Source organism: Leucopleurus acutus, assembly GCF_964270905.1.
Source record: "Leucopleurus acutus genome assembly, chromosome: 12".
NCBI classification, from domain to species: Eukaryota; Metazoa; Chordata; class Mammalia; order Artiodactyla; family Delphinidae; genus Leucopleurus; species Leucopleurus acutus.
In genome coordinates, this window is record NC_139154.1 from 53,671,051 (window position 1) to 53,687,185 (window position 16,135).

General features: G+C 39.6%; 1 protein-coding gene across 5 annotated transcripts in view; it reads left to right on the plus strand.

Moving 5' to 3' along the window:
- The window catches only part of LTBP1 (latent transforming growth factor beta binding protein 1), a 427,411-nt gene that overhangs the window by 300,017 nt on the left and 111,259 nt on the right, over nucleotides 1-16,135 (plus strand). For all 5 annotated transcript variants that reach the window (XM_082852057.1, XM_082852058.1, XM_082852059.1 and 2 more), the window contains 4 exons: nucleotides 1,882-2,007; nucleotides 3,226-3,351; nucleotides 3,754-3,876; nucleotides 7,346-7,465. In XM_082852057.1, the coding sequence (XP_082708183.1) occupies nucleotides 1,882-2,007; nucleotides 3,226-3,351; nucleotides 3,754-3,876; nucleotides 7,346-7,465 (495 nt within the window). The remainder of the gene's footprint in view (nucleotides 1-1,881; nucleotides 2,008-3,225; nucleotides 3,352-3,753; nucleotides 3,877-7,345; nucleotides 7,466-16,135) is intronic.

The window sequence follows — 16,135 nt, forward strand, 5'->3', positions numbered from 1 at the left end:
TTGCATCGGTTGTCTTAAAATCACAGCACAGTGAATAACACTTGATGAAAAATGAATGTGGTTTGGGTTTTGGAGAGCAACCTCAACCCCAACTTAGGTCATTTCCATAGTGAATTTTTGTTAAAACACTGTTTTTCACATCTTTCTTCAGAATTCACAGTGGGTTATTGGTGACAGTAGCATGCCTGTTTTTCTTTTCCTTCAAGCCATAGATTGCTCTAACAAAGGTGTGATTTAGCTTGTCATGCTTGAGGCCCCGTCTTCCTCCACTGGGCCACTTGGGCTCATCCATGGTCTCATCTGTTTTAAGCGTTGTTTACTACGTGATGACAGTGAGATAATAGCCCAAGGTAGTTATTATAAATGTGCTGTTTCTTTGTTATCTATTCTTAAATGACTTCAATAGGAACAACCACAGTAATCAGTAATAATGGCTAACTTTTAAAAAATTTTATTTATATTTTTATTTTTGGCTGCGTTGGGTCTTCATTGCTGCGCGCGGGCTTTCTCTAGTTGCAGCGAGTGGGGCCTACTCTTCGTTGCCGTGGGTGCTCATTGTGGTGGCTTCTCTTATTACGGAGCAAAGGATCTAGGTGCGCAGGCTTCAGTAGTTGCAGCACGCGGGCTCAGTAGTTGTGGCTCACGGGCTTAGTTACTCCGCGGCACGTAGGATCTTCCCGGATCAGGGCTCGAACCTGTGTCCCCTGCATTGGCAGGCGGTTTCTTAACCACTGCGCCACCGGGGAAGCCCAATAATGGCTAACTTTTATTGAGCACATATAACGTGCCAGGCATTGAGCTACATGCATTATTTAGGTTAACTCTTTAGAACTTCACGCTCTGAAGTTGGTGCTCTGATAATTCTCATTTACACAGACAGAAAAGTGAGGCTTAGATTGTTTAAGTAACTTGCTCTTTGTTACAGAGCTAAGAAAGGGCAGCGAGGTTGGTACCTGTACTATCCTCCAAGGCTGGGCTTCTGACCACCAGCTGTGCCCCCCGCCCCCCACTATTCTATTATACATTCTTACAAAGATCATTGAAATCAACAGACTGTCTTGGAGTAATTCATCTCAGGTCACCTTTGAGTCCTCAGGTCCTCTTGGTAATAAAACACGCCGTGATGGCCTTCACCCACCCTCCCACCCGTGGGAGCTCCTCTCACCTTGCCTTGACCACGGCCTTGTCTGTGGGTGGAGTGAGGACTCGGGGCTCATCTTCTCAGGCTTCATAGAAGAAGCCAGTCTCATGCAGGAATCAGGAGGAGAGTGAGGGAGGAATTGAGCAGAGAAGATTTGGAAGAAGATTCTGTACTAGTGTAAATAAAATATGCTCCTGTTGAAATTGGCAAATGAAGAGTAAGTTGCATCCAGAAGTTCTGCTTTGATTAGAAGTGGTAAATCTTTCTGGAGAATTAATGAGAAATTTGGAAGAGGTTGAATATAGTTTTTGGAACTTGAATTTGGCCTGCTAACAAATAGAAAGTTACCATCTATTTCTTATCAGGAGAAATCATGTGATTGGTCCATCATTCAAAATGAACTGGAGTGGATAGAAACTCATTGATGGGCCATCTTGGAAATTCACAATTGACTATAACGTTTTAATATGACCTCTTTCCGAATTTCCACCTTCTCCAGTTCATCTTAGAAGTTGTTTCATTAAGAATTATTCATGACCTTGGCTGGGACTAACTGATCAATTATGAAATGATGATCATCGGTAATCAAATGAATTTATACTTGATTTTAGAGTATAAAATTTTGTTTTCTAATTGCATACCTGGCAATAAGGTAATCAGGAAACACAAGTAATGGTTTGCAAGTAGCAATGGAATCTTTGTTTATATCTGTTTTTCCCTACATTTTTTTATTTTTAAAGAAATCAATGAATGTACTGTGAACCCTGATATCTGTGGAGCAGGACACTGCATTAACCTACCGGTGAGGTATACCTGTATATGCTATGATGGCTACAAGTTCAGTGAGCAACAGAGGAAATGTGTTGGTAAGAAGAGACACTTTTGGTAGATGAGATTATTAAATATCAAATACTTGCACATAAAGAACATTTTTTTATTATGGGGAAAATGTTATTGTGTTTAATTTTTTAAAAATTTTATCCCTGAGCTAAGGGTACTCAAAAAGAGGTTCAGTAAACTCCTAGGAAACTCTTACCGCTTGGTTCAATGCTACCTACCTTGCCAAGTGTAATACAATTACATAAAGGTGGAATAACTTCCCAAAGCTTTTCAGGTAAAGAATATAAAATTAAGAGTTCTAGAAATAGCTGTCTACAAACATATTTAGCAAAACAAATGAATATATTCTGCAGTAAAGAATTATGTTCATCTAAGTTCATAAAATCTGATTTTTAAAAGGGATTTCTATATTGAAAATCAATATATGCTGACACAAAACTATTAATGAATTTATGAAGTAGGGATCTAATATATGCTTCTTTGGGGAAAAAAATGAATCTCAAAAAGGGGTGTAATAGTGTTAAGTAGGTCATTTTAATGTGTTAACACTAAATTTAATATCATTTTTTTAGAAAAAGAAAATTCAGCACTAAGAGCTATAAGGCAAATATAGAGCAACAAAGGCATATACCTAATTAAACCCACTTTAATATGCTAAATGCCATTATGCACATGTGACTTTTGCCGTTTTGTTTTGCATATATATGTGGGGTGAGGTGTGAGGGGAACATCCACCTGCTCCATCATAACATGGCTCTGTCTCTTGAATTTGTATACATTAGATGTATTATGTTTAGAACCCCAGCACATAAAGTTGAAAAGGGCAGTCGATCGAGATGATTCAGTCTCGCTTTACCCAAGTGCACAGTGAAAGAGTGCCTGTCCCACCATTTCTGACTGTCTCTGCTGAGCTGGCCTGGGAGTTGCACAGTGAATTCCAGTGCTTACATGACTCCAGTTATCAGGCAGGTCCTTTTGTGGTGACCTGAAATCTTTCTCTTTGAAACACCTATGTCAGGGTTGTAGCTTGAGCTTTCAAAGCAGTACACCGTATGTGTATTCCCTTTTCCCAGTAACAGCCCTTCAGGTATTCAGGAAGACTGATCGTGTCTCCTTTTACTGTTTTCCTCACTTATAAAGGTTTGTGGGACACGGGGGTTGGTGTGCTGGTATTTCATGAACAGAGAGACTGAGAATTTCATGCCAGACTACACTAATCCTTTTATCTGTCTTTTTGTTAACAGATATTGATGAATGCGCTCAGGCCCAACACCTCTGCTCCCAGGGACGCTGTGAAAACACTGAGGGAAGTTTCTTGTGTATTTGCCCAGCGGGGTTCATGGCCAGTGAGGAGGGTACTAACTGCATAGGTAATGACAGTGTTCTTTCAGATGCGTAAATTCCCACATGCGGGTTTCTAGCTCCCCTAAGATTCCATCAGTCCAGGGCTTATTCAGACCACCCCAAATTTATTATTAAACCCCTGTTACAACATAGTTATCTGCTAGATACTGGAAGATTAAAAAATGGAATTTTTTCCCCAACAGTTTTGAATGAATAGTATCAAATGTCTGCAAAAACCAGAGGCGTTAAATGTTTCTTTTGGATTCGAGTAAATCAAAACCACTCAATTTTTTGGAACAAATCAAAGAGATGATAGATGTTAGGAATCAGTTGCTTCATTCTTAACATCGAACTAACCTGGGAGATGGGACAGGTTTGGAATTATGTTTTGGGAAATAAAACTCGACAACGTTTTCTGCTTTGCGTAGATGTTGATGAGTGCCTGAGGCCAGACGTCTGTGGGGAAGGACGCTGCGTCAATACCGTGGGGGCCTTCCGGTGTGAATACTGCGACAGCGGGTACCGCATGACCCCCGGAGGCCATTGCGAGGGTGAGTCTGCTGAGAGGGTGGGGAGCCTGCGCCCCTTTGAAGTGCTGAGTGCACGTGACCATGAAATGCAGGGCTGGGTCCAGAACCCAGGGCCGGCGGGCACCTGGCCTGGTACGAATTTTCTTTCACCACCGATCTGTGCAGGATACCAGCTCATCCAAGCTCTTGCTGCCTTCTGGGATCACAGCCCCTTTGCCTTACTTCAGTGGCTCTGTCTGGGTCATTTTCCACCTTCATATGCTCTTTATTACTCATTTCAGTATCTGCCTTCTCTGGTATGTGGAGTGAAATCACTTTAGAACAATTAACTGCAGAGGGTTTTGGTACAAACCCAGACTTAACTGTAGTGTCTGCATCATTCATCTGGGGGCATGGTGCAGGTGTCACCAGTGTGGACTTTTTGCTTTCGACCTTTTCGCCTTGTTCCATTCCTTTGTCTCAGCTTCTTTCTTTCGCATGTGTTCTGGGACTTGCTTGCAGACTGTCTACAGAAGTGCTGTCTGACTAGCTCCAAGTCAGATTCCAGCTGTGCTAGATAAAATTTCTTTCGTATTGACCCCAGCAATGGATTTGCTCTCGTTGTAAAAAATGTTTTGAAAAGTTTTTAACTTTTCAAAATTAAAATGATTAACCATTGAATATTTCTGCTCGTGCCTGTGTCCAAGTCACACAGGTACTTTTTGAAACCACCATGGTACACTTTGAATAATTATTTTCTTGAAGAAATATGTTGAACCTCTGCTTAAATCTTGCCAAAGAAATGTGAGGGCAAAGGAGCAGGGGTCTCTGGGCACGTTTTTGAGGAGCCTGTCTGTAGGGGTGGTGCTGGTTCTTGTGGGGTTCCCTGCCCGGCTGCCTGACATTGAGCCTCTTTTCAGACGTAGCTGGGCCTCCAGCACTCGGGAGGGATGGGCCGGTTGGGGCAGGCTGCTCTCAGCTGTCTCTTGGCTCCTACATGTTGGTTTCCTTCGTGGTTCTAATGACCAGGTCTGGAGGGAGAGCGCATTAGACAGTTTTCTGGCAGCCTGCACCTGCCTTTCTTGCTGGCCCCTTGCCTCAGCCCCGAGTTATCTGGAGAGAAGTGGGGAGCGTTTCATGTTACTGCATCTCTGATCAGCTCCCATTGGAACACAGATATGAACTCTTCTCCTGACAGCTGAGGGCCATGGGACAGCACAGGTGTGAAGTGTCCCTACTTTCCTCTTACGGGGGACCCTCCCTCTGCTCTGGAGGTAGCTTGAGGATAGGGAGAGCAGAGACTATGGCATGACCCCCGCACTCAGTAACTGTCTAACTTGGAGCCAGGTACGTAGTTCTTCATCTGTAAAATGGGAACCATGCAGTGAACTTTCAGGCTTGTGCAAGTAAATGGGTGTTGCAGAATGTTGTATGGTGCCTGTCACCTTGTTCTCAAGAAGTGTTAGTTTCCTTAAACTTCCCCTTTCCCTGACTCGTTTTGTTTTTGCACAGATCTTCTCAGAACATCTGTAATTGTGGGAATGTTTTTTAAAAAAAAAAGGCGTGGGTATGTCTGACAAGCATTTATTTGCAAAGCAATGCTCCTCCAGAAGGTCAAATATGGATCCTCAAGTTCTACACACAGACTCAGGACAGGAAGATAAGCTATTTAGGAATTACCAGAGCATAAGGATGGACAGTAGAAAGGAATAGAAAAGAAATTTGAAGATAAAGGAAATAAATGGAAAGCAGTTAGGAGACTATTCAGTGTATAGAAATTATTTAACAGAAATATCACCAGCATTCCCTGAGTAAATAATTATATAATTCTATCCCCATGAAAAGGCTTGAAATGAAGGAGTCAAATAATGTAGCTGTTTTCTCATTTCATCATGGACTAGAACCAAAGGTCCCCGGGCTTCTGGCTCACTGAAGATTTTCTCAGCTGTCACTGACAAAGTTGCTTTCAAACAGCGCCAGTCTCCAAGGAGTCTATTGTAGTTTACAGACGTTATCTCATGCATCCTTACTTTATTCTGTGAAGGTATTACCAGGCCGGTAGTCCCTCATTTACAGATGAGGGAACAAGCAAACAGAGGTGAGAGCAACAGGAAATGCAGGGATATTGTCTTGTGTTTCTCAGCGTTGTACCTTATTTATCAAACCAGCCTATCTCAATGACCCTCTCTGACTTAGCAGTTGTAGTTCCATTTTTTAAAATATCCCATACAGAGAAGGATGTAATGCTGTTTGGAAAATGAAACTGGCAAGCATCATCTTTTTGTAGAACAAGAAGTCCCAGAACATCTGACCTAAAAAAAAACACTGTGTGTCATTGTCTATTGGCACGAATTTTTCGCTGATAGGAAAAAAAAAAAATTACAACACTGACCTGGTGCTTATTCTATTAATAACATCTTTTACCTTAAGCATCTTTTCACACATGTCTATTGATATATAATGAGAGATGATTTTTGAGAACTTACCAGAATGATGACCTCAAATACCCATGTATGTTCAGTGTATTCATTATATATTTCTTTCACTTTTTAGCTTATGTCCTGAAAAATCTGTTTACATTTTAGGTATGATTAGAGGTCCTATATACATCTCATATTGAGACACTTAGACATTGAATCCACTCACTTGAATTCAAAACTCAACTCCAGAAAAACACCTATTTTTGTCGGGGTTGGTACCCAAGGTTTTACTACTCATTTTAAACTGTTGAACCATCTCCTATATGTTACTTTTCCTCCATTTTATTGTTTTACTATTCTTAAAAAAGCCTGAAGCTCCTGTATCTCTGCCACAGTTCTATCTGTATTTAAGGTGTTTTTTTTTTTCTCCTCACATTGAAAAGAACAAGGATTAATAACTTTCGTTAGCTGTGGATGGGAAAAGTAAGGTGTATTTTAAACCAGAATGTATTACCCTATGATCATTCACTGTATTTTCTGGAAAATCTTGGAAGTATTTGGTGAGTTCATTCTCTCCTAATATTCTTTTTCCACCTCCAAGGAATTCCTTTCATATGCAATGTTTTAAATTATTCAAACCTAGGATGTTTTGGGGGCCATGAAGCCAAAGCAAGGATTTCCCTAGGGCATCCAGTGACTGCAGAGAGAACCTCTAGCCAGGTGGATAAATGGCTTCCTCACTCTCATGTCCATTTCTTGTATTTCTTTCTGGCAAGCCATGCTATTACTTGAAAGGTTTGACGTCCAGAAAGTGGCCCCAGAGAACTGCCAGTTCCCAGAGTGGAGAGGTCTGGGCCTGCCAGTTGGAGAATTGGGGCCATAAAGGTTTGCATGCATGGTATGCACGGTATACTCGGCCATGCATTCTCACTGTGTGTTTAAGTACAGATCCAGTGTGTCACTTTTTCAGTTATTGTTTTCCTCACCAAAATGTAGATAAAACATGCCTCTTTTCCCCTTCATCATACGAGTCAGTTTGTGTTTTAGTATTCTGATAAAATGTCTGTGACCTGGCTTTTTTATTTTTTCAGATGTTGATGAATGTTTAACTCCAAGTACTTGTCCAGATGAGCAGTGTGTGAATTCTCCTGGATCTTACCAGTGTGTTCCCTGCACGGAAGGGTTCCGAGGCTGGAATGGGCAGTGTCTTGGTAGGTACTAGAGTGTTATCATAGTTGTGTTCCGTCTGTCTGGTCCGTTTTCTGACAGAGTGGTATAATGCCAAGTGAGGCATTTTTCAAAGTGGAAAAAGAAAAAAAGGGATGTAACAAACTCATGTCATTCAGAGAAAAGTTCTAAGTAACTTTTAACCATGAAGAAAGTAAGAAATTCAGTTGACATGAAGGAAGTGAGATGTTACATGGGACAGATAATTCTGATTGAAACAAATTGTTAGCCCTGGTGTGATTTATTTGGTTTTGGTTACCCAAAACCAAATAAAATAATCAGTGCCACAGAGAGAGAGAAGTGGGGAGCAAAATGCTTAAAACGAGAGAAAAGGCATGAGAAGCTACCACAGACTCATAGAATCAGGAAATATACACAGACTTGCAGCACAAGTTGCAAACGCAGAAAGAGAAATCTGGATTGATTGCCCGTGCCCCTTATATTCATTCATTCATTCATTCAAGTATTTAACAAATATGGAGTACCTACTTTAGGCACTGAGGAAGATAAGTGATGAATCTGCTTTGGTCCCAATTACCTGTGCTCTAGTTAGCTTTCCCTGTTAATGGTTTTCCTTTGTGTTCCTGATCTTTTTCTGCTCCATGCCACATTCTGACAATGTGAGTTAAACTTTTCCGTCCTTCCTTCCTTCCTGTCTTCCACAAATTCAGTAGAACTCACTATCTATACCCAGAGTTGTACTGAGTGCTGGGATACACTGAGGGACCAAAAAAGTACCTTCTTCATGGAACTTACTATCTAGTTGAGGAGACAGATACTCAGCTAGATATGTCATAAGTAAATGCAAATGTACAAATGAGCCGAGTGTTAGGAAGGAGGGTTCTTTGATGTTACAAGAGCATATGACAAAATGAGTTGCCTCAAGGAAAATTCTTGAGTTAAGCTTTGGCCGGGGGTTTGACTGGGGTAGGGGATGGGAGGGAGATCATTTTGGACATTTGACATGTGCAGGGGCCTCGTGGAAGGAGGAAGCAGGTCACGTTCCAGAAGCTGAAAGGCTAGTGTGCTGAAGGCCAGAGTACAAGGGAAGATTTGCTGCAGGATGAGGGGGCAGACCATGCCAGACCCTCTTCGTTCTGCAAAAAAAAAGTTGGTCTTTATTCTTACATCTCTGGGAAGACGCGTGGGTGTTCTAGAGGAGGTGGGATAGGTGGGCTTGGTGGAAGCACTCCCAATTTCAAAGCTTTGGACTCATCACCTGGCAGCATGAGCTAAGCCTCTACCAGTTGCAGGTGGCCCCCTGCCCTGAATCTCATGCCCATCCCCAAGGGTCTCTATCAGTGGAATTGTGAGATGTTGATCTTTGGGGAGAAGAAAATTTTTTGTTTTCATAAGCATTTGTTTATGTAATCAGCGTTGGTCAGAATGTGCATTTGGTTTTAATTTTTCCATTTGGCATAAATTTCATAGTTGCCTATCAAGGTTCCATTCTTGTACTCGTTTTCACATATCAATGCTTATTGTAATCCAAGAGCAGAGCCCGAACTTTACCTTAACTAACTAAAATTCACAATCGTGGTATAAACACAGCCCTGATTCATGCATTTACTAATGCAACATGACTGACCAAATGGGAAAGTGATGCTCTTCAATGTAAATGCATGGATCTAGGTTGGGGAATAATAATAAATGAGTTCTTACACCTAGATGTGCGTAATCAATCTGATTGTGACCACGCTGCTCCAGTTGAGTGACAGAAACAGAGCACCTCATTTAACAGCAATATCATGTTGCCAGCCAGATTAGTAAAATCATAAGCAGAACTATTAGGTCACCATGTTACTCACCCCAAGTCACACACTTGGCCACTTGGCCAAGCAATAACTTTCGGTTTTGCATTGCCAACTAAGATCACACATTTCCTATTATAAGTAGGCTGGGTACTTTTCTCCTTCTGCCTTGGGTAGAGTTTTAGGTTTATGTCCTCTGTCAATCAAGCTTCTCCTCTGTGATGTAATTACAATGCCATCCATTGCTCATCTTGAACTTGCAGTTCTTGTAAATTTCTCCTGTGGGCTCTTGCAGATTGTACCAAAATGGATTTTTCCATCTTAGTTTTTTATGGCAGTTGAGCTGTAAATGTTAAAAGTTGAGTGTGATGAAAAGCAGATATTGCAACATACCTTTCTGCTCAGATTGAGCCAATGAATGGACTGGATTTTTCTGCAATACTCTGACGGTGCTTGTGGATACCCAGTCATATCTTTTTGGTTTTGTTCCTTTATACATTTTAGGTCTTATCTTTCTACTTCTGGTACTCTAAAATACTTTTCAGAAGGTGCAGTCCTACCTAAGCTCATCTCTGAGTTGAGCTCATTGATAACACAACCTGACATATATTCATTTCTTCATTTGCCACTTTCATCATTCAACACTGTATTCATACTTTGAGCCAGGCATTTTGTTTTAGACCCTGGGAGTTGAGAGTGAACAAAATAAATTTCCTCCCTTCATTGCACTTAGCCTCTAGAGTTCACAAGTAAGAAAGTAGAGTATATGGTATGTCAGGTGTGATGAGTGCCATGAAGAAAAAAAAAAAACTGCCTAAGGGATATAGAGAGTGCTAGAGATTCTATGGAGGTCAGAGAAGGCGTCAAATGATAAGTGGTTTACAAAATATTACTTGCGAATCTACTGTTTCTGTGTCTTAACAGTTAAATGTGACTAGTTTTGAGGCTTTCTCTATCCTTTTAGTGCAGACAATTCAGGGTATATTGATGAGACATTTTCCCCCAAGTTTTAATGTATGAGGGCATTAAAGACTAAAAAAAATTCCTGAATCTCATTGTTGGGAGAAAAGTCCTACACAGAACATTTGTTAGTTGTCACCTGTAGACATGATAATCCCTACCTCGCTGGGCTGTTCTGTAAGTCTTAGTATCCTTCTTTTTCTACCACTGTCCTCTCACAGCATATTTTTAAGTTATTATCATTAAACTTGTACAGTGTTGTACAGAATAGTACTTTCTTTGGCATTATGCTTATGGTTTTTTTTAAAAAAAAAAAAAACTCGATCTCGATGTCCAGTTGGCTCTTTTTTCTATTAAATGGTTTCATTAAGCATTAAGAATTGCCATTTTGACCCTTATGTTCTGCAGGGATTCGATGCCAGTTACACTTTCTGCTGCTTTCGCTGACTAAATGGTGAACTTGCTGAAACCGTTAATGGCCTCTTTGTATTCATGCCATGTAAACTGGATCTTACTGATTGATGCTTCTCCTTGATTTATGAATTAGAACAGAAATTGTTTGGGGCAGAAACAGGTCAAATGTCAGCAGGTGCTGTCTGGGGTTTTATACTTTTTCCTAGGGTTTAGTTCAGGGCATATGATCCTTCATTCTCAATAGTTTATTGTGCACTTTCAAAATTTCTATCCCTTAATGCTTTTTTGGCAACTTGTGTTGGCTTTTCTGTTAATGTACCTTCTTCTTTCCAATTGTGGATTTCTGTGCTCTCTTGAGAGCCACTTTCATCGTTTTAACACTGTATTCCTTGGACCTCACATTCAGCCTGGAGCTGTTGCCCACACGATCCCCACCTTTTAGGACTATTTCATCACCCTGGGTTCTGGCCAGTTCCATCTGGCTGCTTTCAATCAGAACCGTTCTTGAAGGAAGCTAACGTGTCAAGTCCTCAATTTACAGGTTTCCCTTGACTGTAGATGTACTAGCCTGATTCAGACCTGACTAGAGCCATCCCCCAAAGGAAATTCTCTAATGTATAATTGTTTAAAGGTGCATTCAGTAACTGTGATATAAAGATCATATTTCCCTGAATTTAGGCAGATTATGGGCTATGTGACCTCTCTGAAGCTTGGTTTCAATATCTGTAACATGTGTATTGAAATACTTTCTTCATGGGGTTTATTGTTAGAATTAAATGTGATATAAAGCACTGAGTAAGGTGTCTGACACAAGCTAGGACCCAAGAAATGTTATAATCCTTCTTCCCCCAACCCTATTACCTCCGTTTTCTTTCCCTTGTCCTGAAATAGAAGAAATGCAATAATAACTGATACCTGTTAAAGTAAATTATATGTCAAATTTTTATGCATAACTGTCTTTGGCTTTCTTTAAGCTCATTTCATATAGTTTTTAACTGTCATAGGGGCTTTCTCTTTTGAATCTAAGTTGTCTCAATCTTACAGTTTCCTTTCAACTTCTGAGCATTTTTGTTTTGCTGGAATATACTTCTTGAGAATCATAATGCTTTTCTGCAGGGTCATCCCTAACAAATGTTTTCACTTCTACAGTACTGCCATCCTCTTTCTTTTGCTTCACTTTCTTTGCTCACCTTCACAATATCTACACAATAGACACAATATATAATATCTGTCACCTGGTAGATGTGCGCAGCTAGCCTATTTTGAGTTTATTGCCTTGCCTTATAGTTGAGTCTAACAAGCCATGTGATACGGGGACACAAATTTCTGAGATTTTAATCAAAGTGATCCTTCTTTGTTGGCCGTAGTTAAGTTAATGATGACTTTGTGACTCCCATTTGAGTGTTCTAAATGTAGTAGGTCTTCAGTATTTGAAGAACTTAGTATTGTTCAATCCACTTGACAACTGGTTAGCCACAGTCTTAACCAAAACCAGGTGTGGAAAACTTGCAGGATAAACGTGGAGAGCTCCTTGTTCTAGGAGTTCTTTTCACCTTAGGATTTCTTTTCAGATTTTAAGACTCATTGTTAACCTTTATGGAATATATGAAAATTCATAAACTTAAAAAAAATTGAAGACTCTAGTCCTACAATTATTCTTTTTATGTAAGATGGCAGCTGAGCTCACGGTCTACCTTTTGTGGATATTATAAAATGTGCAAACATCAGCCTTGTCCCTAAATCATTATATGCTAAAGGAATCTTCTAGTCAGTCAGTACGTAGTTATTGAATGCCTACCTATGTATATGTCTGCTAGATGCCAGAGAAGATTTGAAGTTGTAAAGAAGCAAAACAAAACAGTGTAGAATGGTATAAGGGCCTGGGGGTGGGGGAATTGGGGAGAGGTTATTAGAGGATAACACACATTTGCAACTAGTAGGTGAGCCCTGGAGATGTAATGCACAGTTTAGTGATTGTAGTCAACAATACTATATTATAAACCTCAAAGTTGCGAAGAGACTGGATGTTAATTGTCTTCACCAGGAAAGAAATAATAATTGTGATACATGATAGATGTGTTAGTAATGCTACAGTATTGATCATTTTGCAATATGTGTATCAAATCGTCCCTTAAACTTGCACAATGTTACGTTTTATTGAAGTGTAGTTGATTTACAATATTGTATTAGTTTCAGGTGACAACGTAATGATTCAACATTTTTGTAGATTATGCTCAATTTAAAGATTTTATAAAATAATGGCTGTATTTCCCTGTGCTGCACGTTACATCCTTGTTGCTTAACTTACGTAATGTTATAATGTCAATTATATCTCATCGAAAAAAACTACTTCTGAAGGCAGGAAATATACCTGTGTGGGAATACTAGTTACTGTAATAACAATTTCTCTTTACATAGTTTACAGTGTACCTGTAGTACAGATATATAAATATTTTCCCAAATAGGTTAATGGGCTTGTTCCTGGTCGTAGGTAATAAATGGCAGAGCTAGGGCATGATCCCAGGTCTCTTAGCTTCAAAGCTCCTATTGTTTTGTTTTATATAATGTCTCATATACCTCTCATGTACACCCAAGACAATTAGAGGACAAAACAATAAAATTAAGATAATAAGGAAAATAGAAGTTCATAGAATGGAAAGATTCATGTGGACTGGAATTGTCCCTTACAAGCAGCAATAGTTCTGGCTCAGGGGTTCTAGAGGCTGAGATGGCAGGCCAATCCATAGGTAGCCCAGTTGAGATTTTCTGAAAGACACAATGTTGTTTTAGAAAGGTGACGTAGAAAGTTAGTGATTTGCTCAGATTAGTGGGTTGATTTTCTGAGGTCATCTTTGGATCTTCATCTGTGATGTACATAGCGTTGACTGTTTTCCAATTCTGAAAAGCAGTGATGAGTCTTTGAGGAACATATAACCTATTTTGGTAGGCAGCTCTGCTACTGCATATTTTTAACTTCGTCAGAATTGACAGACGGGGTGATATCCTGAGGATTTACTGTACCTCAAGTGCAGGTGAGGTGATTTCATTGCATTGGCCTAATCAGCATGTGTCTCTCATTTTGCCATGCTTCCTTTTTTTTTTTTTAAACATCTTTATTGGAGTATAATTGCTTTACAATGGTGTGTTAGTTTCCGCTTTATAACAAAGTGAATCAGCTATACATATATCCCCGAATCTCCTCCCTCTTGCGTCTCCCTCCCACCCTCCCTATGCCACCCCTCTAGGTGGTCACAAAGCACCGAGCTCATCTCCCTGCGCTATGTGGCTGCTTCCCAATAGCTATCTATTTTACGTTTGGTAGTGTATATATGTCCATGCCACTCTCTTACTTTGTCCCAGCTTACCCTTCCCCCTCCCTGTGTCCTCAAGTCCATTCTCTAGTAGATCTGTGTCTTTATTCCTGTCTTGCCCCTAGGTTCCTCATGACCTTTTTTTTTTTTTAGATTCCATATATATGTGTTAGCATACGGTATTTGCTTTTCTCTTTCTGACTTACTTCACTCTGTATGACAGACTCTAGGTCTATCCACCTCACTACAAATAACTCAGTTTCGTTTCTTTTTATGGCTGAGTAATATTCCATTGTATATATGGGCCACATCTTCTTTAATCATTCATCTGTTGATGGACACTTAGGTTACTTCCATGTCCTGGCTATTGTAAATAGAGCTGCAATGAACATTGTGGTACATGCCTCTTTTTGAATTATGGTTTTCTCAGGGTATATGCCCAGTAGTGGGATCACTGGGTCATATGGTAGTTCTATTTTTAGTTTTTTAAGGAACCTCCATACTGTTCTCCATAGCGGCTGTATCAATTTACATTCCCACCAACAGTGCAAGAGGGTTCCCTTTTCTCCACACCCTCTCCAGCATTTATTGTTTGTAGATATTTTGATGATGGCCATTCTGACTGGTGTGAGGTGATACCTCATTGTAGTTTTGATTTGCATTTGTCTAATGATTAGTGATGTTGAGCATCCTTTCATGTGTTTGTTAGCAATCTGTATATCTTCTTTGGAGGAATGTCTATTCAGGTCTTCTGCCCATTTTTGGATTGGGTTGTTTGTTTTTTTAATATTGAGCTACATGAGCTGCTTGTAAATTTGGGAGGTTAATCCTTTGTAGTTGCTTCATTTGCAAATATTTTCTCCCATTCTGAGGGTTGTCTTTTTGTCTTGTTTATGGTTTCCTTTGCTGTGCAAAAGCTTTGAACTTTCATTAGGTCCCATTTGTTTATTTTTGTTTTTATTTGCATTTCTCTAGAAGGTGGGTCAAAAAGGATCTTGCTGTGATTTATCTCGTAGAGTGTTCTGCCTACGTCTTCCTCTAAGAGTTTGATACTGTCTGGCCTTACATTTAGGTCTTTAATCCATTTTGAGTTTATTTTTGTGTATGGTGTTAGAGAGTTTTCTAATTTCATTCTTTTACATGTAGCTGTCCAGTTTGCCCATCACCACTTATTGAAGAGATTGTCTTTTCTCCATTGTATATTCTTGAATCCTTTATCAAAGGTAAGGTGACCATATGTGCATGGGTTTATCCCTGGGCTTTCCATCCTGTTCCATTGATCTATATTTCTCTTTTTGTGCCAGTACCATACTGTCTTGATTACTGTAGCTTTGTAGTATAGTCTGAGGTATGGAGGCTGATTCCTCCAGCTCCGTTTTTCTTTCTCAAGATTGCTTTGGCTATATGGAGTCTTCTGTGTTTCCATACAAATTGTGAAGGTTTTTGTTCTAGTTCTGTGAAAAATGCCATTGTTAGTTTGATAGGGATTGCATTAAATCTGTAGATTGCTTTGGGTAGTATAGTCATTTTCACAATATTCTTCAAATCCAAGAACATGGTAAATCTCTCCATCTGTTTGTATCATCTTTAATTTCTTTCATCAGTGTCTTACAGTTTGCTGCATACAGGTCTTTTGTCTCCTTAGGTAGGTTTATTCCGAGGTATTTTATTCTTTTTGTTGCAATGGTAAATAGGAGTGTTCCCTTAATTTCTCTTTCAGATTTTTCATCATCAGTGTATAGGAATGCAAGAGATCTCTGTGCATTAATTTTGTATCCTGTTACTTTACCAGATTCATTGATTAGCTCTAGTAGTTTTCTGGTAGCATCTTTAGGATTCTCTATGTATAGTATCATGTCGTCTGCAAACAGTGAGAGCTTTACTTCTTCTTCTCTGATTTGAATTCCTTTTATTTCTTTTTCTTCTCTGATTTCTGTGGCTAAAACTTCCAAAAGTATGTTGAATAATAGTGGTGAGAGTAGGCAACCTTGTACCTGATTTTAGAGGAAATGCTTTCTGTTTTTCACCACTAACAATGATGTTGCCTATGGGTTTGTCATATATGCCCTTTATTATGTTGAGGTAAGTTCCCTCTGTACCTACTTTCTGGAGGGTTTGTATCATAAATGGGTGTTGAATTTTGTCAAAAGCTTTTTCTGCATCTATTGAGATGATAATATGGTTTTATTCTTCAATTTGTTAATATGGTGTATCAATT